The sequence below is a fragment of the Pseudophryne corroboree genome, chromosome 2, assembly GCF_028390025.1.
Source record: "Pseudophryne corroboree isolate aPseCor3 chromosome 2, aPseCor3.hap2, whole genome shotgun sequence".
In the NCBI taxonomy this organism is placed as follows: Eukaryota; Metazoa; Chordata; class Amphibia; order Anura; family Myobatrachidae; genus Pseudophryne; species Pseudophryne corroboree.
Window position 1 is genome coordinate 651,228,564 of NC_086445.1, and position 24,389 is coordinate 651,252,952.

Sequence of the window (24,389 nt, forward strand, 5' to 3'; positions counted from 1 at the left end):
ACGCACCGCGTAGGTCAATCTTAGAAAAAATGGTGGCAGTACGAAGCTGGTCAAACAAGACCGAAATGAGAGGCAGTGGGTATGAGTTTTTAATCGTGATACGGTTCAATTCCCTGCAGTCGATGCAGGGTCGCAACGAACCGTCCTTTTTACCCACGAAGAAGAACCTCGACCCAACTGGAGACTGTGAAGGTCTGATAAATCCCTTAGCCAAGTTCTCCTGAATGTACTCTGCCATAGCCTGAGTCTCAGGACGTGACAGGGAGTACAACCTGCTCTTGGGAAGCTTAGCATTCGGCAACAAATCAATGGCACAGTCATAGGGGCGATGGGGAGGTAGTACCTCTGCAACTCTTTTGGAGAACACGTCCGCAAAATCTGCATAACATCCTGGCAATCCTGGCAAACTTAGCTGCGAAAGCCTGACTGGAAGGCTCAAGCAACTCCTGAAACAATCAGTACCCCAACTAAGAATCTCCCCAGAGACCCAGTCAAATTGAGGATTGTGGGCCCTTAACCAGGGTAACCCCAACACCAATGGGGCAAAAGTACAGACAGTCACATAAAAGGACAATTTTTCAGAGTGTGTGGCTCCAATAAACAAAGAAATCTGGCTAGTGCAAGAGGTAATTTTACCCTGGGATAATGGTTCCCCGTTTAACCCACAAATCTCAATTTCCGATGCCAAGGGTACTAAGGGAACAGAGTGTTTCAGGGCGAATTGGCGGTCCATAAAAACCCTGTCGGCCCCACTGTCCACAAAGGCCTCAGTCTTGACAGTTTGACCGAGGATCTTCAAGGTCACCGGAATGATAAAAGTCTTCTTGGGAAATTCTGACTTCTGGCCTGACAGGATATTTCCCATCACCCTCAGGCCCTGAAGTTTTCTGGCTTTTCTGGGCATGATACTACCACATGACCTTTATTCCCACAGTACAAACATAACCCCTGCTGTCTCCTCCGCGTCTTCTCACGCGAGGAGAGGCGGGTAGCCCCAATCTACATAGGCTCCTCGGAAAATTCCTCAGAGTCTGAGGTTCCCTTGGGAAAGAAGGAAACATCGGTCTCCCTTTCAAGCCTGCGCTCTCTCAGCCATCTATCCACCCGAATGGATAACTGCATGAGCTGATCCAAGCTATCAGGCAAGGGATATTGTACCAGTTGGTCTTTTAACTGGTTAGAAAGACCTCTTCGGTACTGGTGTCTCAGGGCTGGGTCATTCCACTGGGTATCATTGGCCAACCTCCGAAACTCCGTACAATAAACCTCAACTGGCCTTCGCCCTTGCTTAAGGATCGAAATCTGAGCCTCGGCTGAGGCCGTCTGGTCATCATACAACATGCCCAGTGCCGTAAAAAAAGCATCAACACTTTTAAGCGACGGATAGTCAGGCTGCAACCCATATGCCCAGACCTGTGGGTCTCCTTGTAGCAAGGAAATCACTATGCCCACCCGCTGAATCTCCGACCCAGAAGACTGAGGCCTAAGCTGGAAATATAGCTTGCAGCTCTCCTTGAAACAAAAGAACTGCGAGCGATCTCCAGAAAAACGATCCGGGAGATTTACTTTCGGCTCCTTAACCCCTGAAGGTACTGTGAGGTGTGCATTTTAATGGACAAATCATTAAATTGTCGAGTCAGGACCTGCACCTGATCGACCACCTGTTGCAAAGTATTTTGAGGGGTATGCTCCATATTCCCACAAAATTTCAACAGGAGTGTTGGGCTGCTGAATATGTTATGCACACCAGTGCCAGCAGGAATGTACTGGTGTCTGAACGGTGAGGGATGCAAAACAAATGAACTCACAGACAGACTGGGGAATATGACATTACATACACAGAAGGTGATAGGGTAACAAAATAAACACAAAAGTGAACAGAGAAGCCCAAAGGCTAAGAAACTGGGTGTCTCCCTAGTATTAGGAATGCTCAGATGGAAAGAAGCGAGATGTAGTGATTTAATACGTAGAGAACCCGAAATGCTGTTGCTAAGGGCAACAGCAAAACCCTAAAGGGTTACCAACGGGTGTGGCAGTAAACTCCTTGGTCAGAGATGGAATAATAGACACAAGGAGAGTCTCCACAATCCTAGTCCTCACTTGCAGTGCACTGGTTCAGCTTACTGCCACTAAACTGACACTTGAGCACCTTGCACAGTGAGAAAGGATTTTGGCAGGCAAGTCTGAGAATACAGCCGCAAACTTGCTAGGTTCACAGAGTAGCAAAAGAACCCCAGCAGGTTAAACGACTGACTCTAGTCTTACTGCTAGGTCTGGATTGGCAGAGTGTAATACCAAATCCCAAGGCCTATTTGCAGTAAGCAACAAACAAATACAAAGTTTACACAGTACTAGCTAGCTTTCAGGAACTGACTAACCAACAAAGATTCAGCAGCATCTGCCTAACCTGAGAAGAGGGTTTATATAGCAGGTGCTGTCCACGCCCCACTCAGACCTCACAGACTGTGAGCACAAAAACCAGCACCAGATCCCCTGCCGTGCACAGAGCCTGTAACCACTGCACAGCAAAAGACCCGAACCAGAGTATCAGCTACGCTCAGGTTACTCCGCTAGCACTTGTCTCCCGGTTGCCATGACGACGTGGCAGCACAGAGCAGGAGACCCTAACAGTACCCCCCCTCTGACGAGGGGTCAAAGAACCCCTACCACCGGGTTTATCGGGGAACTGCGAGAAGAAAGAGCGTTTATATAGCAGGTGCTGTCCACGCCCCACTCAGACCTCACAGACTGTGAGCACAAAAACCAGCATCGGATCCCCTGCCGTGCACAGAGCCTGTAACCACTGCACAGCAAAAGACCCGAACCGGAGTATCAGCTACGCTCAGGTTACTCCGCTAGCACTTGTCTCCCGGTTGCCATGACGACGTGGCAGCACAGAGCAGGAGACCCTAACATTTGTACTTTTTACAATCCTTACTGAATCGGCCCCTTTGATCTCTTTTTATCTAAAAAAATCATTTGCTGAAAGATTGTAAAAAGATCAGACGAAGGAGTTGAATGTAAGTTTGCGAGCAGGGTCCTCTTACCTCTTTGTCTGTCTCTTATTAACCATTCTTGTTTTGTTACTATTTGTTCCCAATAAAGCACAAAAGAATATGCTGGAGCTATAGAAGTAACTGTAAATAAGTAAATAAATTAGATTTTTATGCCGTAGTACGTGAATAAGGATAATCCTTGTTTAAAAAGATTATTAAAAAGTAGAGATGTGTGAGTTTGGATTTACCCAGATTTACGCAGATTTACCCGGATCTCAAAACGGCATCTTATTGGCTCTCGTATAACAAGTGTTTCGGTTAGCAAATAAGAAAAATCCAGATAATTACGAACCAGCATTAATTCTGGCGTTAAGAACCGAGTAAATCCAAACTCGCACATCTCTATTAAAAATTAACATTTACTGTGACTATTTGTTCAGCTATTCTGTTTGCCATAGTAATATTTAATTTGAACCAGAATCCTTTTATGGAAAGCTTTGTAGAATGTAATGTTATGGTATGTCCAGTAGTAAGAGGGGTTTGTTTTGAGGCTGTTACAAAAATAAATAAGATGTCATTGGTGTATTGCTTCTGAGTTGTAATTCCTGGTTACTGATCATTTTGAAGCTAGCAAAAAAGGATGACCTTGTTCATTATTCTCTTCTTTTCAGTTGTGGGACATCGGAGGGCAACCACGCTTTCGAAGCATGTGGGAAAGATACTGTCGAGGAGTGAGCGCCATTGTGTGAGTATCATTGTGTATATAATAAATTCGCTAACAGTGTCAAGCATACCAGATACATTTCTAATAGTGATGGTGAATAATGATGCATTCAAATTAGTTCATGAAATGAATACATAAACACTTTTTATTCCTTGTGCCATGCATTGTCGTATATGTGACTGGCCTTCCTCAGGGATGTACTACGAGATACTGGCACTCGGGATCCCAGCACCGGTTTTTGTAACAGTTGACTATGGTTAATATTGTATCCATCAATGCTAAAGGACTTATCTCCCCTCAGTCTAGCTTGAACTATTTTCATAAATTTAAAGCACAGGTTGTTGCAGTGCAGTAGACAAATTTAAAAAATCCGCCCCACCCCTGGTTAGTAATCTGATATTCCCTCTCTGTTTTACGGCTAATGGCTCAGCGAAGATAGCTGGGGTAGCAATTCTATTTTCACATCAGTGCGCATTCACCCTCGTATCTCAACACAGTGACCCTGAAGGGAGATACTTGATCCTGACTGGGCTTCTCGACAACGTAGAGGTTACCTTAGTGGCTTGCTATGCTCCAAACACTAGGCAGTTATCATTTTGTAAGAAACTCTGTTCTAAAATACAACAATATGTTAAAGGAGCTTTGTTAATGTTGGGAGATTTTAATATGGTTTTGCATCCAATGGTGGATAGATTACAACAATATGTTAAAGGAGCTTTGTTAATGTTGGGAGATTTTAATATGGTTTTGCATCCAATGGTGGATAGATTACGTAAACGAACCCCACTTTCCAGTCAGTCCGTTGACCTTGCAAAGGGGTTTCGCCGGCTTTTGGCTGAATACGATCTGTTTGATGTATGGCTAACGAAACATCCGTCAGGCAAAGATTTCACATTTTACTCTCATGTTCATGGAATGTATTCTAGAATAGAGCTAGCATTATCTGATAAATGATCTTTATCGTCTATTACTAAGATAACTATCCTTCCCATGACATGGTCGGATCATTCGCCATTGTTCATTGTGTGGGATATTAGAAAGAGTCGGACAGCTCCTGGTCCTTGGCGTTTGGGAAAACAAAGTCTTACTCAACCAGAGGCTAAGCAGGCCATTCTATCCTCTCTCAACTGCTACTTGAGTGTTAACTCCCCTGAGGAAACGTCCGTTTTCAATTTTTGGTGCGCTCTTAATTTAGTGATTAGAGGTTCTGCGATACAGATTGCGTCTAATTTTAAGAAAGGCTATAAGAAAAAATTTGAGCAGGCCAATCAGAGGTTGCTACACTAGAAAAAGCGCATAAAACTAACCCACATGATAAAGCAATCTTTAAACTCTTATGTGTAGCTAGAGATAGGGTAACTGTTTTCTATCTAGATGAAATCCAGCGTAATCTTAATAAGCTTAACCAGAAATTCTATGTTTATGGTCATTGTGTTGGCAGGTTATTAGCACAGAAACTGAGAAGTAAAAAAGCCAGGGAAAAGATTCAAAATGTTTATTCTGATAAGGGAGTGACAGTATCTGACCCTAATGAAATGGCAAATGTTTTTGCATCTTATTATTCTAAACTCATTGTCGTCGGAGGCCTGTCTGTCTCTTAATGCACCTTGGAAGCTGGAGGAAGTGGAAAGGGTTATTGACTCTTTGCCATGTGATAAAGCTCCTGGCCCTGACAGGTATCCCTCTAACTTCTACAAAATTTTGAAGGAAAAGTTGGCCCCAGTGCTTTTATCTGTGTTTAATGAAGCTACTGAGTCTAAACACTTTCCAAAAGAAATATTGGAAGCACAAATTATTACTATCCCTAAACCTGGAAAGAGTCAGACATCGGTTCAAAATTTTAGGCCGATAGCTTTGCTTAAAACTGATGTTAAATTATTTGCCAAATTAGTAGCTGTCTTTCCCCTCTTCTTCCATCCCTTATTAAACCTGACCAGGTTGGTTTTGTGTTGAACAGATAGGCCCCTGACAACACGAGATGGGTGATTAATGGCATTGAACATTGTATGTCTAGAAAGGAGCCCCTTTTAGTGTGTCACTAGACGCTGAAAAAGCATTCGATCGATTGCATTGGGGGTTTGTGCAAGCAACCCTGGACAAATTTGGCTTTGTTGGTAGGATTTTAGATTCCATTCTGGCACTATATTCGACACTATCTGCTAAAGTCTTTGTAAACATATGTCTTGCCTCAGGCTTTAATATTTTTAATGGCGCTCGTCAGGGGAGCCCGTTGTCCCTTCATATTTTTGCTCTGGCAGTTGAGCCGCTCGCTGAACGGATTAGCTTGAGGGAATTAATGAAAGGTACTTTAGTTGGAGGCTACTCCCATAAAATTAGTTTGCAGACAATTTTTTGTTGTGTCTACAAGATCCGGATTCTTCTTTACCAGAACTTCATACGGTTTTGCAAGAATATTCTGAAATTTCGTACTGTAAATTGAACACCAACAAAATGGAAGCCCTTCCCTTTAATATTCCTATGGAAGCGTTAGTTAGACTTAAAAACTCTTATAAGTATGCCTGGCAGGGGCGTTTTTTTTAAATATCTAGGGATTAACTTGACAAACAAAGATAATATGTAATTATGGCCCCTTATTAAAAACCTTTAAGGGTTTGACTGGAGATGGATGCTGCAGGAGGTCTCCTTGTTTGGTAGGATAGCGGCAGCAAAAGTGGTTCTCTTGCCAAAATTAATCTATTGCTGCTTTGAAGGTTCCAATGAGCACAGTGGCCTCCATCATCCGTAAATGAAAGAAGTTCAGTACCACCAGGACTCTTCCTAGAGCTGGCTGGCCATCTAAACTGAGCGATCGAGGGAAAGTGCCCATGTCAGGGAGGTGACCAAGAACTTAATGGTCACTCTGTCAGAGCTACAGCATTCTCTGTGGAGAGAGGAGAACCTTCCAGAAGGTCAACCATCTCTGCAGCAATTCACGAATGAGGCCTGTATGGTAGCGTGGCCAGACAGAAGCCACTCCTTAGTAAAAAGCACATGGCAGCCATCCTGGAGTTTGGCAAAGTGCACAGACGCTTCCCATCTATCCTGATGGAGCTTGAGAGGTGCTGCAAAGACTAATGGACGAAACTGCCCAAAGATAGGTGTGCCAAGCTTGTGACATCATATGCAAAAAGACTTGAGGCTGTAATTGCTGCCAAAGGTGCATCAACAAAGTATCGAGCAAAGGCTGTGAATACTTATGTACATGTGATTTCTTAATTCTTAATAAAATTGCAAATATCTTTACACTATGGTGTATTGTGTGAATACTTTTCAGATGCACTGTAGGTACATCTCATTATCTGCATAAGCTGCATCATATGCTCCTAAAGGTACATTACATTTTTGTAATAAGAAAGCAGCAAGTTTAAAAAAAGTATCCTTGTTAAGTGTTGTCAGTGTCATCCATATTCTTTCCCAATAAAACAAATTTAATGTTATGTTTCTTCACATCTTTCTTTAATTTCTATGGAATATTTTGTTTATTTTGTGATTTCTAGTTATTCGAATAGGTGGTTATACTTACAGTTATGAGATTGGCTCCATTTAAGCACCAGGGAAGAATAACATTGATGCATTCAGGCCACAACTCAGCCTAGTTCTTTATGTCCTCAAAATGTCAACCATTCTTCTTTGCTGCTATTCAATGGATAAGTTACTTTAATTATGTGCACTGCAAAATATTCTATGAGAAAGCCATTTCTGCTTTTTTCCATTTGTTTCCTAAGGCCTGCAGATGGGGTGGTCTTTGTTGTCCCCTTCTGCCCCATGTCATAGAATTGTTAGCGCCATACTTTTTGTTTTCCTCTCTAACAGTTATGTTTATTGTATATATTTATGTTACCAGTGTCATTTACTGCTGCTCTACCTATAAATGTATTGTTGTGCCAGCTTGTAATCCTCTTATGCTTCTTCACCATTTGTCCCCCTGCTATTTGGTGTCCTCCACTAATTTCTCCTTAACCACTTCTTCCTCCAACAATTGCTATCATTAGAAATTTCCCATCTGTGTTATTGCAGTGACTGATTCTCTGCATGTCAGAGTTGTCAAAATAAATGTACATTCTTATAATCCCATGTCATCCCTCCTACATCTTGCCCCAATATGCCACCACAGCGGGAGATGCCTGGCATGAGTGTGCTGACAGGCCCAGTGCAACTCATACTTTTTTTTTTCTTCTCTCCTCAGGCCCCCCAAGATGGGGAATTGCTCGCAATTCGCAAGTCTGTGGGTAGGGGCTGAGGCTATATCATGTCATCAATGTCTTTTAGCCCTGCCTCCTTCACAATGTTGCTATATTTCTCTTACGTCCTAGAGGATGCTAGGGACTCCAAAAGGACCATAGGGTATAGACGGGATCCGCATGAGCTTGGGCACACTAGAAAAACTTTTACTGGCTCCTCCCTCTATGCCCCTCCCCCAGACCTCAGTTAGACTTTGTGCCCAGGACTGACTGGACACTCACTAGGGGAGCTCTACTGAGTTTCTCTAGAAAGACTTTTGTTAGGTTTTTTATTTTCAGGGAGACCTGCTGGCTACAGGCTCCCTGCATCGTGGGAGTGAGGTGAGAGAAGTCAGACCTACTTCTGCTTAGTTCAAGGGCTCTGCTTCTTAGACTACTGGACACCATTAGCTCCTGAGGGTTCGATCACTTGGTTCGCCTAGCTGCTTGTTCCCGGAGCCGCGCAGTCACTCCCCTCACAGAAGCCAGAAGACAGAAGCCGGGTGAGTATTAGAAGAACCGAAGACTTCAGACGGCAGAAGACTTCAGTAATGGAGGTATAGCGCAGCGGTAGCGCTACGCTCCATGCTCCCACACACATCACCAACACTTGCGGAGTGCTGGGGGGGGAGCGCCCTGGGCAGCAGTTACTGAGGTTTTTGGGACTGGCTAAAGGCATATTCGGTGCCCGGGCACCGTATATAATACCCCGCCAGTATAAATAATTCAAATTTGAGCGGGACTGAAGTTCGCCAGGAAGGGGCGGGGCTTAGCCGCACAGCTCACCAGCGCCATTTTCTTCTCTCCACAACCGCTGCAGAGAACGCTGGCCCGGGACCTCCATGCTCCTCACAAGTAAATGGGAGCAAAATAGAGGGGGGGGGACACACACAGATAATTTGCTGCATTTCTTGGTTTCTATAACGTCCTAGAGGATGCTGGGGACTCCGTAAGGACCATGGGGAATAGACGGGCTCCGCAGGAGATAGGGCACTTTAAGAAAAACTTTGGATTCTGGGTGTGCACTGGCTCCTCCCTCTATGCCCCTCCTCCAGAGGAGAATGGGTGCACTGCAGGGAGCTCTCCTGAGTTTCCTGCTAAGAAAGCATTTTTGTTTGGATTTTTTTTTCTCTTTTTCAGGGAGCACTGCTGGCAACAGGCTCCCTGCATCGAGGGACTGAGGAGAGAGGAGCAGACCTACTTAAATGATAGGCCCTGCTTCCTCGGCTACTGGACACCATTAGCTCCAGAGGGAGTGAACACAGGTTCGTCCTGGGCGTTTACCCCCAGAGCCGCGCCGCCGTTCTCTTCACAGAGCCAGAAGAAACGAAGCCAGAAGACGTCTAAGGCGGCAGAAGCCTTCGTTGCTTCACAGAGGTAACGCACAGCACTGCAGCTGTGCGTCATTGCTCCCATACACCTCACACACTCCGGTCACTGTAGGGGTGCAGGGCGCAGGGGGGGCGCCCTGGGCAGCAATAAACACCTCTCCTATGGCAAAAGTCTATATGCATGTACAGGTGGGCACTGTACATGTATATAAAAGAGCCCCCGCCATTTTTTAGTAAGTTTGAGCGGGACAGAAGCCTGCCGCCGAGGGGGCGGGGCTTCTCCCTCAGCACTCACCAGCGCCATTTTCTCTCCACAGCACCGCTGAGAGGAAGCTCCCCGGACTCTCCCCTGCTTGCCACACTGTGTAAGGGGGTTTTAAAGTAGAGGGGGGGCACATTATTGGCGTTTACACATTAAGCAGTACTACTGGGTAAACATTCTGTGTGTTTCTCCTGGGTCATATAGCGCTGGGGTGTGTGCTGGCATACTCTCTCTCTGTCTCTCCAAGGGGCCTCAGGGGGAACCTGTCTTAGAAAAGAGATTCCCTGTGTGTGTGAAGTGTGTCGGTACGTGTGTGTCGACATGTTTGACGAGGAAGGCTCACCTAAGGAGGAGGGGGAGTGCATGATTGTCAGGTCGCCGTCGGCAATGCCGACACCGGACTCGGTGGATATGTGGAATGTCTTGAATGCAAATGTAAATTTACTGCATAAACTGTTAGACAAGGCTGAAGCTAGGGATCAGTCAGGTGGTCAGACCATGCCGGTCCCTGTGGCACCGGGACCTTCGGGGTCTCAAAAACACACCATATCCCAGATCACTGACACAGATACCGACACAGATACTGACTCTAGTGTCGACTATGAGGATGCAAAATTGCAACCAAAGGTGGCAAAAGGTGTTCGTTACATGATTATTGCCATTAAAGAGGTTTTGCATATCACTGAGGAACCCCCTGTCCCTGACACAAGTATATATACACATGTATACACATGTATTTATACACATGTATAAAGGGAAAAAGCCTGAGGTCACTTTTCCGTCCTCATTTGAGCTAAGCGACTTGTGCGAAAAGGCTTGGGAATCTACAAGTTCCCAAAAGGATTCTTATGGCATATCCCTTTCCACAAAAGGACAGGATACGATGGGAATCTTCGCCTAAGGTAGACAAGGCGCTGACACGCTTATCCAAGAAGGTGGCACTGCTTTCTCAGGATACAGCTTCCCTCAAGGATCCTGCTGATCGTAAGCAGGAGGTTACCATGAAGCACATTTACACACATTCCGGTACTATCGTTAGACCGGCTATGGCATCGGCCTGGGTTTGTAGTGCTGTCGCAGCATGGACAGATTCCTTATCTACGGAACTTGACATCCTAGATAAGGATACCATTCTAATGACCCTAGAGCATATCAAAGATGCTGCTTTATATATGAGGGATGCTCAAAGAGACATTTGTTTACTAAGCTCCAGAATAAATGCTATGTCTATTTCTGCTAGGCGACTCTTGTGGACCCGACAGTGGACGGGGGATGCCGACTCAAAGAGGTATATGGAGTCGTTGCCTTACAAGGGGGAGGAGTTGTTTGCTACGGCCGGTAAATCGAATTTCTTACCTTATGTCCCCCCGCAGCATACTAAAAAGGCACCTCATTATCAAATGCAGTCCTTTCCTTCCAATAAAAGCAAGAAGGTACGGGGATCGTCCTTCCTTGCCAGAGGAAAAGGCAAGGGAAAAAAGCTGCATGCAGCTAGTTCCCAGGAGCAGAAGTCCTCCCCTACATCTGTAAAGTCCACCGCATGACGCTGGGGCTTCCCGGGGGGAGTCAGCTCAAGTGGAGGCGCGTCTTCGCTTTTTTAGCCAGGTCTGGGTTCACTCAAAGGTGGATCCCTGGGCTATAGAGATTGTTTCTCAGGGATACAGGCTGGAATTCGAAGATGTGCCTCCTCGCCGGTTTTTCAAATCGGCTCTACCAGCTTCCCCGTCAGAGAGGGAGTTAGTGTTGTCTGCAATTAAAAAAATTGTATCTTCAACAGGTGATAGTCAAAGTTCCTCTTCTCCAGCAAGGAAAGGGGTATTACTCAACCCTGTTTGTGGTCCCGAAACCTGACGGTTCAGTCAGGCCAATTTTGAATCTAAAATCCCTGAACTTGTACTTGAAAAAGTTCAAGTTCAAGATGGAATTGCTCAGAGCGGTCATCGCCAGCTTGGAGGGGGGGGGGATTGGATGGTGTCCCTGGACATAAAGGATGCATATCTTCATGTTCTGATTTTCCCTCCTCACCAGGCGTTCCTGAGATTTGCAGTACTGGACTGTCATTACCAATTTCAGACGTTGCCGTTTGGGCTTTCCACAGCCCCGAGAATTTTCACCAAGGTAATGGCGGAAATGATGGTGCTCCTGCGCAAGCGGGGGGTCACAATTATCCCATACTTGGACGATCTCCTCATAAAGGCAAGATCTCAGGAGAAGTTGCTGGACAGCATGTTGCTGTCGGTGAGAATATTGCAAAGGCACGGCTGGATTCTCAATATTCCGAAGTCCCAGCTAGTTCCTACAACGCCTCTGACCTTTCTGGGCCTGATTCTAGACACAGACCAGACAAAGGTTATTCTTCCGATGGAAAAGGCTCAGGAGCTCATAGCCCTGGTCAGGAACCTATTAAAGCTAAAAAAGGTTTCAGTGCATCACTGCAAGCGTGTCCTAGGGAAGATGGTGGCATCGTACGAGGCCATCCCCTTCGGAAGGTTCCATGCGAGGACCTTTCAATGGGATCTACTGGACAAATGGTCCTGGTCCCATTTACAAATGCATCAAAGGATCACCCTGTCTTCCAGAGCCAGAGTATCTCTCCTGTGGTGGCTGCACAGTGCTCACCTCCTAGAAGGCCGGAATTCAGGACTGAATCCTGGTGACCACGGACGCAAGCCTCCGAGGTTGGGGAGCAGTCACACTGGGAAGAAATTTCCAAGGTTTCTGGTCGAATCTAGAGACTTGTCTCCACATCAACGTCCTGGAGTTGAGGGCCATATACAACACCCTACGCCAAGCGGAGGCATTGCTTTGGAACAAACCGGTTCTGATTCAGTCGGACAATGTCACAGCAGTGGCTCATATAAACCGCCAAGGCGGCACAAGGAGCAGAGTGTCCATGGCAGAAACGACCAGGATTCTTCGCTGGGCGGAAGGCCATGTAAGCGCCCTAGCAGCAGTATTCATCCCGGGGGTGGACAACTGGGAAGCGGACTTCCTCAGCAGACACGACCTGCATCCGGGAGAGTGGGGACTTCATCCAGAAGTCTTCGCACAGATCGTGGGTCGGTGGGGACTGCCTCAGATAGACATGATGGCGTCCCGTCTCAACAAAAAGCTAAAGCGGTATTGCGCCAGGTCAAGAGACCCTCAGGCGGTAGCGGTGGACGCTCTAGTGACAACTTGGGTGTTCAGGTCGGTCTATGTGTTCCCTCCTCTACCTCTCATACCCAAGGTGTTGAGAATAATAAGACTAAGCAGAGTCAGAACAATCCTCATTGTTCCAGATTGGCCACGAAGGACTTGGTATCCGGATCTGCAAGAGTTGCTCACAGAAGATCCGTGGCCTCTTCCTCTAAGACAGGACCTGCTGCAGCAGGGGCCCTGTCTGTTCCAAGACTTACCGCGGCTGCGTTTGACGGCATGGCGGTTGAACGCCGGATCCTAGCGGAAAAAGGTATTCCGGAGGAGGTCATCCCTACGCTAATAAAGGCTAGGAAGGACGTGACATTGAAACATTATCACCGTATATGGCGAAAATATGTTTCTTGGTGTGAGGCCAGGGCTGCTCCTACGGAGGAGTTCCATTTGGGTCGTCTGCTTCACTTCCTGCAAACAGGAGTGAAATTGGGCCTAAAATTAGGGTCCATAAAGGTCCAAATTTCGGCCTTGTCCATTTTCTTTCAAAAAGAATTGGCTTCTCTCCCTGAAGTACAGACATTCGTGAAGGGGGTGCTGCATATTCAGCCTCCTTTTGTTCCTCCGGTGGCGCCTTGGGATCTTAATGTGGTATTAAGTTTCCTCAGGTCAACTTGGTTTGAACCACTCCAAACAGTGGAGTTGAAATATCTCACTTGGAAAGTGGTCATGTTGTTGGCCTTGGCATCGGCAAGGCGTGTTTCGGAATTGGCAGCTTTATCACATAAAAGCCCCTATCTGGTTTTTCACGTGGATAGAGCAGAGTTGAGGAGGCGTCCTCAGTTTCTTCCAAAAGTGGTCTCATCTTTTCATATGAACCAACCTATTGTCGTGCCTGTGGCTACACGGGACTTGGAGGATTCTGAGTCCCTGGATGTGGTCAGGGCTTTGAAGATTTATGTGACCAGAACAACTAGGATCAGGAAGACTGAAGCTCTGTTTGTTCTGTATGCAGCCAACAAAGTTGGCGCTCCTGCTTCAAAGCAGACTATTGCTCGCTGGATCTGTAACACGATTCAGCAGGCGCATTCTACGGCAGGATTGCCATTGCCTAAATCGGTTAGGGCCCATTCCACTAGGAAGGTGGGCTCTTCTTGGGCGGCTGCCTGAGGGGTCTCGGCACTACAACTATGCCGAGCTGCTACTTGGTCGGGGTCAAACACCTTTGCAAAGTTCTATAAGTTTGATACCCTGGCTGAGGAGGACCTCCTGTTTGCTCAATTGGTGCTGCAGAGTCATCCGCACTCTCCCGCCCGTTTGGGAGCTTTGGTACAATCCCCATGGTCCTTACGGAGTCCCCAGCATCCTCTAGGACGTTAGAGAAAATAAGATTTTACTTACCGGTAAATCTATTTCTCGTAGTCCGTAGAGGATGCTGGGCGCCCGTCCCAAGTGCAGACTTCTTCTGCAAGACTTGTATATAGTTATTGCTTACATAAGGGTTATGTTATAGTTTCATCGGTTTGAACCGAGACTATGTTGTTGTTCATGCTGTTAACTGGGTAGTTTATCACAGGTTATACGGTATGATTGGTGTGGCTGGTTTGAATCTTGCCCTTGGATTAACTAAAATCCTTTCCTCGTACTGTCCGTCACCTCTGGGCACAGTTTCCCTAACTGAGGTCTGGAGGAGGGGCATAGAGGGAGGAGCCAGTGCACACCCAGAATCCAAAGTCTTTCTTAAAGGGCCCATGTCTCCTGCGGAGCCCGTCTATTGCCCATGGTCCTTACGGAGTCCCCAGCATCTTCTACGGATTACGAGAAATAGATTTACCGGTAAGTAAAATCTTATTTTTTTCAGCGCTACTGATATATATATTAAACTTGTGTAGTATATAGGCGCTGGGGTGTGGGCTGGCATCTGTGTCTCTCTCTCCAGGCTTCCCTGTAGGCTGTCCCTTTTATTTGGCCAGTGTGAGTGTGCGGGTGTCGGTACTTAGTGTTGGCATGTCTGAGGGTGAGTGTTCCTCCCTGGAGGAAGTTACTGGGGGCGCAGAAAAGGAGCTGGAAATCGCTCTGTCGGCACAGCCGACTGCTGATTGGGTTGCTATGTTAAGTACACTTAATGCTAATGTGGCTTTGTTGTCTAAGAGGCTTGATAAATCTGATTCTCAGACACAAACTTGGAGAAAGTCCATTGAAGATGCTTTGGCTCAGGTGCAGACCACTCAGGGTCCCAAAAACATTCATTTACCCAGATGGTAGACACAGATGCCGACACGGACGCTGATTCCGATGTCGATTTTAATGAGGCTACTTTACACCCAAGGGTAGTTAAGAGTATTCAGTACATGATTGTGGCTATTAAATATGTTTTACGTATCTCTGACGAACCTGCTGTTCAGGAAACAAGGATTTGCCTATTTAAAGGGAAAAAACCTGAGGTGAAGTTTCTTCCCTCTCATGAAATGAATGCTCTATGTGAAAAAGTTTGGGAGTCGCCGGACAAAAGGTGGCAGATTCCCAAGAGAATTTTTATGGCGTATCCTTTCCCCTCTGATGACAGGGAAAAATGGGAGTCGTCTTCGAATGTCGACAAGGCTCTATCCCGTTTGTCCAAGAAGGTGGCGCTTCCGTACCCTGACACGGCTGCTCTCAAGGATCCGGAGGATCGCAAGCTTGAGACATCTTTGTAGGCCATTTTCGTTAATACTGGTGCATTGCTCAGACCTGCTGTGGCGTCGGTATGGGTGAGTAGTGCTAATGCTAAATGGGCTGATAATTTAGCTTCTGATATGGATACCCTTGATAAATATAATATTCTTTTGACTCTTGGTTATATCAAGGACGCTGCAGATTACCTAAAGGATGCGGCGATAGATGTTGGCCTCTTGGGCCATGGCGGTCTCGGCCAGGAGGGCGCTGTGGATCCATCAAAGGAATGCTGATGTTGACTCCAAGAAAATTATGGAAGCTCTCCCCTTCAAAGGTAGTGTCTTGTTTGGTGATGGCCTGGCTGACCTGGTGTCGACCGCTACTGCGGGTAAGTCATCTTTTCTTCCTTATGTTCCCGCTCAACAGAAGAAGGGGCCTCATCAGCAGATGCAGTCCTTTCGACCTAATAAATACAAGCCAGGTAAGGGCTCGTCCTTCCTCGCTTCAAAGGGTAGAGGAAGGGGAAAGAAGTCGGCTGCAGGGTCAGGCACCCAGGACCAAAAGTCCTCCCCCACCTCTACCAAGTCCACCGCATGACGCTGGGGCTCCCCTGCCGGAGTCCCTGCCGGTGGGGGGCCGTCTATGAATCTTCAGTCGGGTCTGATTTCAATCAGCCCTGGATCATTGGGTCTTAGACATAGTGTCCCAAGGGTACAGGCTGGAGTTTCAGGAGATGCCCCCCTGCCGCTTTTTCAAATCGGCATTGCCAGTTTCTCTTCCGGAAAGAGAAGTAGTAAATGCTGCGATACAAAAGTTGTGTCAGCAGAGGGTCATTGTCCCCGTTCCCCCGTCCCAACGGGGGGAAGGGTTCTATTCGAGCTTTTTTGTCGTACCGAAGCCGGACGGTACGGTCAGACCGATTCTGAACCTAAAATCACTCAATCCATACTATAAAACGTTCAAGTTCAAGATGGAATCTCTTCGAGCTGTGATCTCCAGCCTAGAAGGGGGGGATTTTATGGCGTCAGTCGACATAAAGGATGCCTACTTACATGTCCCGATATATCCTCTGCATCAGGCCTTCCTGAGATTTGCGGTGCAGGATTGTCATTACCAATTTCAGACGTTGCCATGGCCCCGAGGGTTTTCACCAAGGTTATGGCAGAAATGATGCTACTCCTTCGCAAGCGAGGGGTCACAATTATCCCGTACTTGGACGATCTCCTGATAAAGGTGAGGTCAGAGGAGGATTTGTCAAAGAATGTGGAACTCTCCCTGACGGTTCTCCAAAATCACGGTTGGATTTTAAATTTGCCAAAGTCTCAGTTGATTCCGACGACTTGGCTGCCCTTCCTGGGCATGATCCTAGACACGAAGCTTCAGAGAGTGTTTCTTCCGGAGGACAAAGCTCTAGAAATACAGACCATGGTCAAGGAGCTTTTGAGACCGACAAGTGTGTCAATTCATCAATGCACTCGAGTACTAGGGAAGCTGGTAGCGGCGTACGAGGTCATTCCGTTTGGCAGGTTTCATGCCAGGGTGTTTCAGTGGGACCTGCTGGACAAATGGTCCGGGTCTCACCTACAAATGCACCGGAAAATAAGTCTGTCTTCCAGGGCCAGGATCCCTCTCCTGTGGTGGCTGCAAGGCTCTCTCTCCTTCTAGAGGGATGCCGTTTTGGAATCCAGGACTGGGTCCTGCTGACCACAGATGCAAGTCTCCGAGGCTGGGGCGCAGTCGCGCTGGGAAGAAGTTTTCAGGGAAAATGGTCAAGCCAGGAATCTTCTCTCCACATCACAGTCTCTTGGTTCACAATCAAGACAGTTAGCATTTGGCATACCAGCAATCACCAGTTTCAAGTTCTTTTGTCAAGTTCTCAAATGCTGGCTCATCTCAATAAGGTACTGTACTGTAACCTCATTGGTGTATTTCTGATCATTGTGCGGATCAATCATGACATGAGGTTGTCTTCCAAAAACAACCCAAAACAAAAACACAAATACCAAAACAAAAACAAATTTCGAAGAGGGTGATTCGTTGAGTGAAGATCTGGGAGTAGTTCCGAAGCTACATAATACTAGTGGCAGTATCTATGATCACAATAGTACAATTTCAAGCTTTGCTCCTACTTCTAGGGGTACCATTATCTACACACAAATTTCTGCGCAATTTTTCTTTGCGGTAAACACAGCAGCATCCGTGGCGGCAGGAAATGCCTCTACCCAGTTTGAGAAAACATCAGTGCACACCAATACATAACAGTAATTCCTAAAGGGTGTTAACTGTACGAAGTCGATTTGTATTTCCTGAAAAGATCCGTCTGCAGGAGGGATATGGGATGGCTCTGTTGGTATTGCTTTACCAATATTCTTCCTCAAGCAAGTAAGACAGGTCATTGCTCTCTTACTTGCATGAGAATAGAATCCTGGCGCACACCAGTAGGCTCTCATCAGCCTGCACCTACCCTCTTTGCCTAGATGAGTCAGACCGTGTGCCACCTCAGCTAAACTTGGAAGGTATGCTCTGGGGGCTACTGGCTTACCGTGTCCACCTGCCCACAGTCCTAAGGATTCCTGGCCATACCCTTTTGTCCTCCAGACTGCCTCTCCTGCAGGGAACACAATTTTTTTTGTATCTTAATTTAACTATCGTGTGTTTGCAATGTAGAGTACCAAAAGCATAACTCAAAAAGAAAAAGAAAAAAGAAACATCTCTAGAGTAGAGAAAGAAGAAGAAAATGAAAAAGAAAATGTCAGGTTTGCCATTCACCAACAGGCATATCAGTGTCTATACGAAATTTCCCTTCACCAGTATTCCCATTCTCCACCCTTTGTACATGACAAGGAACACTGCAGTAATACTGGTGTCATCATGCTGTTGAGATATACTGGATTCGGGCAGTGCAGGCATGTGGAGTTTGAACTGTACTTGGGTCCATGTATTGTACCACCCTGTGTGAACGCAAAAGATGAACAGGAAAACTGCAGAGAAACAGAATAGAGGTTGGTGACAGATGAGTTTGTAGAGGTGGAGAAGATTTTCTAAAAATTTGACAACTGGATTGGGCACTACGGGGAAGTGATTCTCTACTTGGTCTACTCCGCTTAAAAAAAAAAATTCTGTGTGTCTTATCTCTACTGGGACTATCCCAGCCATCAATCCAGTGTCCTGTCCATCCTAAGTTCATAGGGAACCCGGTATCTGTGAGATAATTTCCTCTACCTGTGATGGACATGCATCTAGAACAGCAGAATGTGACATTAATCTTCAAGTTTTGTCAAAGGGTAATGTTGCATTTATTTTGTTCTTCCCATTAGCCGAATCTGTGTTTTCTATATGGCTTATGATTCCTTACTATATGTCCCTTGGTCCCGTCCATGTTTTTAATAATGTGGCTTGTGTTTTCTGTCTAGGGGATCTATATTGACTATGGCCCTCATTCCGAGTCGTTCGCTCTGTATTTTTCATCGCATCGCAGTGAAATTCCGCTTAGTACGCATGCGCAATATTCGCACTGCGACTGCGCCAAGTAATTTTACAATGAAGTTAGTATTTTTACTCACGGCTTTTCCTTCGCTCCGGCGATCGTAGTGTGATTGACAGGAAATGGGTGTTACCGGGCGGAAACACGGCGTTTTAGGGGCGTGTGGATAAAAACGCTACCGTTTTCGGAAAAAACGCAGGAGTGGCTGGAGAAACGGGGGAGTGTCTGGGCGAACGCTGGGTGTGTTTGTGACGTCAAACCAGGAACGACAAGCACTGAACTGATCGTAGATGCCGAGTAAGTGTGGAGCTACTCTGAAACTGCTAAGTAGTTTGTAATCGCAATATTGCGAATACATCGTTCGCAATTTTAAGAAGCTAAGATACACTCCCAGTAGGCGGCGGCTTAGCGTGAGCAACTCTGCTAAATTCGCCTTGCGACCGATCAACTCGGAATGAGGGCCAATGTGTCCTACTACTCCTACAATCTCTGGCAAAATGCCTTTCCTTCCTACAAGTGCAACATATTATTGACCATTAGGGATCTGGGGTTTGGACTGATGGGTCTTTCGTGTATGTGCCAGTATACTTACCATCCTCAACCTCTCCACCTGTTGTTCTCGGCGCCTAGCACTATTCTTGTGATGTTCAATAGCACACTATCTAAGATTAGCTAGTGTGACCCCTTTCCAATTTTGCAAAGAAGTCTGCACCCTGACACTCAATGCCTTATTGAGCCCATCCATTTGCACAGAGACAGCCACCTCCCATTTGCCGAATTAGTGTTTACCAGTGGTCTTATCCAGATGGAGAGTTTTCTATTTCTGCAAGAGACAAAAACAAAAAAAAAGTTTAACAAGCTTCTAGGTCATGCAAAGTATTTAATTCAATCCTTCTCATCCCGTATTAAGGGTCTGTACATGGTCCAACAAACATTTCCAAGCTCATCTTTACTAGGGGCATTACTAGGAACGAATACTTCTTATATGGTAACGGAAAGAAAAACCCTGGGGTTACCTTGTCTCTGTCCGCTTTCCTACTGGCAAATACTAATGTGCGGACAGGTTTTTTTTCTCCATTTCTGACTTTACTTTCTTGATTTTTTTTGTTTGTTTTATTTTTGGGTTTTACTATATATGTACACAAATGATACCATACTTACCTGTTCCACTGGTCTCAGCCACTTCCCCACAGGCTACTGCTCTTCTTTTACCGGTTGGATACTCCTCTGGGTGCATGAGAAATGGCTGAAAACAATCAGGTCACCTTCTCCTCCTAAATAAAACTTCAACATTCATTAGTACATATATAGGTTATAGTCATATTTCTCTAACGTCCTAGTGGATGCTGGGAACTCCGAAAGGACCATGGGGAATAGCGGGCTCCGAAGGAGGCTGGGCACTCTAGAAAGATTTAGGACTACCTGGTGTGCACTGGCTCCTCCCACTATGACCCTCCTCCAAGCCTCAGTTAGATTTTGTGCCCGGCCGAGGTTGGATGCACACTAGGGGCTCTCCTGAGCTCTTAGAAGAAAGATAGTCTTAGGTTTATTATTTTCAGTGAGACCTGCTGGCAACAGGCTCACTGCAGCGAGGGACTAAGGGGAGAAGAAGTGAACTCGCCTGCTTGCAGCCGGATTGGGCTTCTTAGGCTACTGGACACCATTAGCTCAAAAGGGATCGACCGCAGGCCCAGCCTTGATGTTCGGTCCCGGAGCCGCGCCGCCGTCCTCCTTACAGAGCCAGAAGCAAGAAGATGGTCCGGAAAATCGGCGGCATGAAGACATCAGTCTTCACCAAGGTAGCGCACAGCACTGCAGCTGTGCGCCATTGCTCCTCTCACACTTCACACTCCAGTCACTGAGGGTGCAGGGCGCTGGGGGGGGGCGCCCTGAGGCAGCAATAAAAACACCTTGGCTGGCAAAAATACCTCAATATATAGCCCCAGGGGCTATATATGAGGTAAATACCCCTGCTAGATTCCATAAAAAAGCGGGAGAATAGGCCGCGGAAAAGGGGCGGAGCTATCTCCCTCAGCACACTGGGCGCCATTTTCCCTCACAGTTCCGCTGGAAGGAAGCTCCCTGGCTCTTCCCTGCAGACTACTCTACAGAAAAGGGTAAAAAAGAGAGAGGGGGGGCATTTAATTTGGCGCAGTATATAGTTATATTAAAAAGCAGCTATAAGGGACATAACTCAGTTAGTCCCTGCCTTATATAGCGCTCTGGTGTGTGCTGGCATACTCTCACTCTGTCCCCCCAAAGGGCTTTTGTGGGTCCTGTCCTCTATATAGAGCATTCCCTGTGTGTGTGGAGTGTGTCGGTACGGCTGTGTCGACATGTTTGATGAGGATAATGAGGTGGAGGCGGAGCAGATGCCTTTAGAAGGGATGTCACCCCCTGGGGGGCAGACACCTGAGTGGATGTGCTTATGGAAAGAAATGAGTGCACATATAGACTCATTACATAAGAAATTTGACGACATGCCGACTGCGGGACAGCCGAGTTCTCAGCTCGTGCCTGTCCAGGTGTCTCAAAAGTCATCAGGGACTCTGAAACGCCCGCTATCTCAGATGGCACAAGTAGATGTCGACACGGATACTGACACCAGTGTCGACGATGATGAGTCAAATTTAATGCCCATTAAGGCCATTCACTGCATGATTGAGGCAATGAAAGAGGTGTTAAATATCTCTGATTTACATCCAGGTACCACAAAAAAGGGTATTATGTTTGGGGAGAAAAAAACTACCTGTAGTTTTTCCCCCGTCAGATGAATTAAATGAAGTGTGTGAAGAAGCGTGGGCTTCCCCTGATAAAAAATTGGTAATTCCTAAGAAGGTACTAATGGCGTTCCCTTTCCCGCCAGAGGATAGGTTACGTTGGGAAACACCTCCTAGGGTGGATAAAGCGCTCACACGTTTGTCTAAAAAGGTGGCACTACTGTCTCAGGATACGGCCGCCCTTAAGGAACCTGCTGATAGAAAGCAGGAGGCAATCCTGAAGTCTGTATATACACACTCAGGCATTATACTTAGACCAGCTATTGCGTCAGCATGGATGTGCAGTGCTGCCGCTGCGTGGTCGGATAAACTGTCAGAAAAAGGTTCCCAGGAGCAAAAGTCCTCCCCCGCTTCCTCTTCCAAGTCCGCCGCATGACGGTGGGGCTCCACAGGCGGAGCCAGGTACGGTGGGGGCCCGCCTCATGAATTTCAGCGATCAGTGGGCTCGCTCACAGGTGGATCCCTGGATCCTTCAAATAGTATCTCAGGGGTACAAGCTGGAATTCGGGGCGGCTCCACCCCACCGGTTCCTAAAATCTGCCTTGCCGATTGCTCCCTCAGGCAGGGAGGCGGTGCTAGCTGCGATTCACAAGCTGTATTCCCAGCAGGTGATAATCAAGGTACCCCTACTTCAACAAGGCCGGGGTTACTATTCCACACTATTTGTGGTGCCGAAACCGGACGGTTCGGTGAGACCCATTTTAAATTTGAAATCCTTGAACACATACATAAAAAAATTAAAGTTCAAGATGGAATCGCTCAGGGCGGTTATTGCAAGCCTGGAGGAGGGGGATTACATGGTATCCCTGGACATCAAGGATGCTTACCTGCATGTCCCCATTTACCATCCTCACCAGGAGTACCTCAGATTTGTGGTACAGGATTGCCATTACCAATTCCAGACGCTGCCGTTTGGACTCTCCACGGCACCGAGGGTATTTACCAAGGTTATGGCGGAAATGATGATACTCCTTCGAAAAAAGGGAGTTTTAATTATCCCATACTTGGACGATCTCCTAATAAAGGCACGATCCAAGGAACAGTTGTTAGTGGGAGTGGCACTATCTCAGGAAGTGCTGCACCAGCACGGCTGGATTCTGAATATCCCAAAGTCACAGCTGGTCCCGACGACACGTCTAATGTTCCTGGGAATGATTCTGGACACAGTCCAGAAAAAAGTGTTTCTCCCGGAGGAGAAAGCCAGGGAGTTGTCTTCTCTAGTCAGTGACCTCCTAAAACCAAAACAGGTATCGGTGAATCACTGCACGCGGGTCCTGGGAAAGATGGTAGCTTCTTACGAAGCAATTCCATTCGGCAGATTCCATGCCAGGATTTTTCAGTGGGACCTGTTGGACAAGTGGTCCGGATCGCATCTTCAGATGCATCGCTTGATAACCCTGTCCCCAAGAACCAGGGTGTCTCTTCTGTGGTGGCTGCAGAGTGCTCATCTTTTGGAGGGCCGCAGATTCGGCATACAGGACTGGGTCCTGGTGACCACGGATGCCAGCCTACGAGGCTGGGGGGCAGTCACAAAGGGAAGAAACTTCCAAGGACTATGGTCAAGTCAGGAGACTTCCCTTCACATAAATATTCTGGAACTAAGGGCCATTTACAATGCCCTAAGTCAAGCAAAATCCCTGCTCCTACACCAGCCGGTGCTGATCCAGTCAGACAACATCACGGCAGTCGCCCATGTGAATCGACAGGGCGGCACAAGAAGCAGGATGGCAATGGCAGAAGCCACAAGGATTCTCCGATGGGCGGAAAATCATGTACTAGCACTGTCAGCAGTGTTCATCCCGGGAGTGGACAACTGGGAAGCAGACTTTCTCAGCAGGCACGACCTCCACCCGGGAGAGTGGGGACTTCATCCAGAAGTCTTCCAAATGATTGTAAATCAGTGGGGTCGTCCACAGGTGGACATGATGGCGTCCCGCCTAAACAAAAAACTAGAGAGGTATTGCGCCAGGTCAAGAGACCCTCAGGCGATAGCTGTGGACGCTCTAGTGACACCGTGGGTGTACCAGTCAGTTTATGTGTTCCCTCCTCTACCTCTCATACCAAAGGTATTGAGAATAATAAGAAAGCGAGGTGTAAACACAATTCTCGTGGTTCCGGATTGGCCAAGAAGAACGTGGTACCCGGAACTTCAAGAGATGATCTCAGAGGACCCGTGGTCTCTGCCGCTCAGACAAGACCTGCTACAGCAGGGGCCCTGTCTGTTCCAAGACTTACCGCGGCTGCGTTTGACGGCATGGCGGTTGAACGCCGGATCCTGAAGGAAAAGGGCATTCCGGAGGAAGTCATTCCTACGCTTATTAAAGCTAGGAAAGAGGTTACAGCAAATCATTATCACCGCATATGGCGGAAGTATGTTGCATGGTGTGAGGCCGAAAAGGCCCCAACAGAGGAATTTCAACTAGGTCGTTTTCTGCATTTCCTGCAAGCAGGAGTTAATATGGGCCTAAAACTAGGCTCCATTAAAGTACAGATCTCGGCTCTGTCGATTTTCTTTCAAAAAGAACTAGCTTCAGTACCTGAAGTTCAGACATTTGTGAAAGGAGTGCTGCATATTCAGCCCCCATTTGTGCCTCCTGTGGCACCTTGGGATCTCAACGTGATGTTGAGTTTCTTAAAATCACATTGGTTTGAGCCACTAAAAACCGTGGATCTGAAATATCTCACGTGGAAAGTGGTCATGTTATTGGCTTTGGCTTCAGCCAGGCGTGTGTCAGAATTGGCGGCTTTATCATGTAAAAGCCCTTATCTGATTTTCCATATGGATAGGGCAGAATTGAGGACTCG

General features: G+C 46.9%; 1 protein-coding gene across 2 annotated transcripts in view; it reads left to right on the forward strand.

Moving 5' to 3' along the window:
• The window catches only part of LOC135042301 (ADP-ribosylation factor-like protein 8A), a 344,687-nt gene that overhangs the window by 145,241 nt on the left and 175,057 nt on the right, over window positions 1-24,389 (forward strand). For both annotated transcript variants that reach the window (XM_063955010.1, XM_063955009.1), the window contains one exon: window positions 3,668-3,741. In XM_063955010.1, the coding sequence (XP_063811080.1) occupies window positions 3,668-3,741 (74 nt within the window). The remainder of the gene's footprint in view (window positions 1-3,667; window positions 3,742-24,389) is intronic.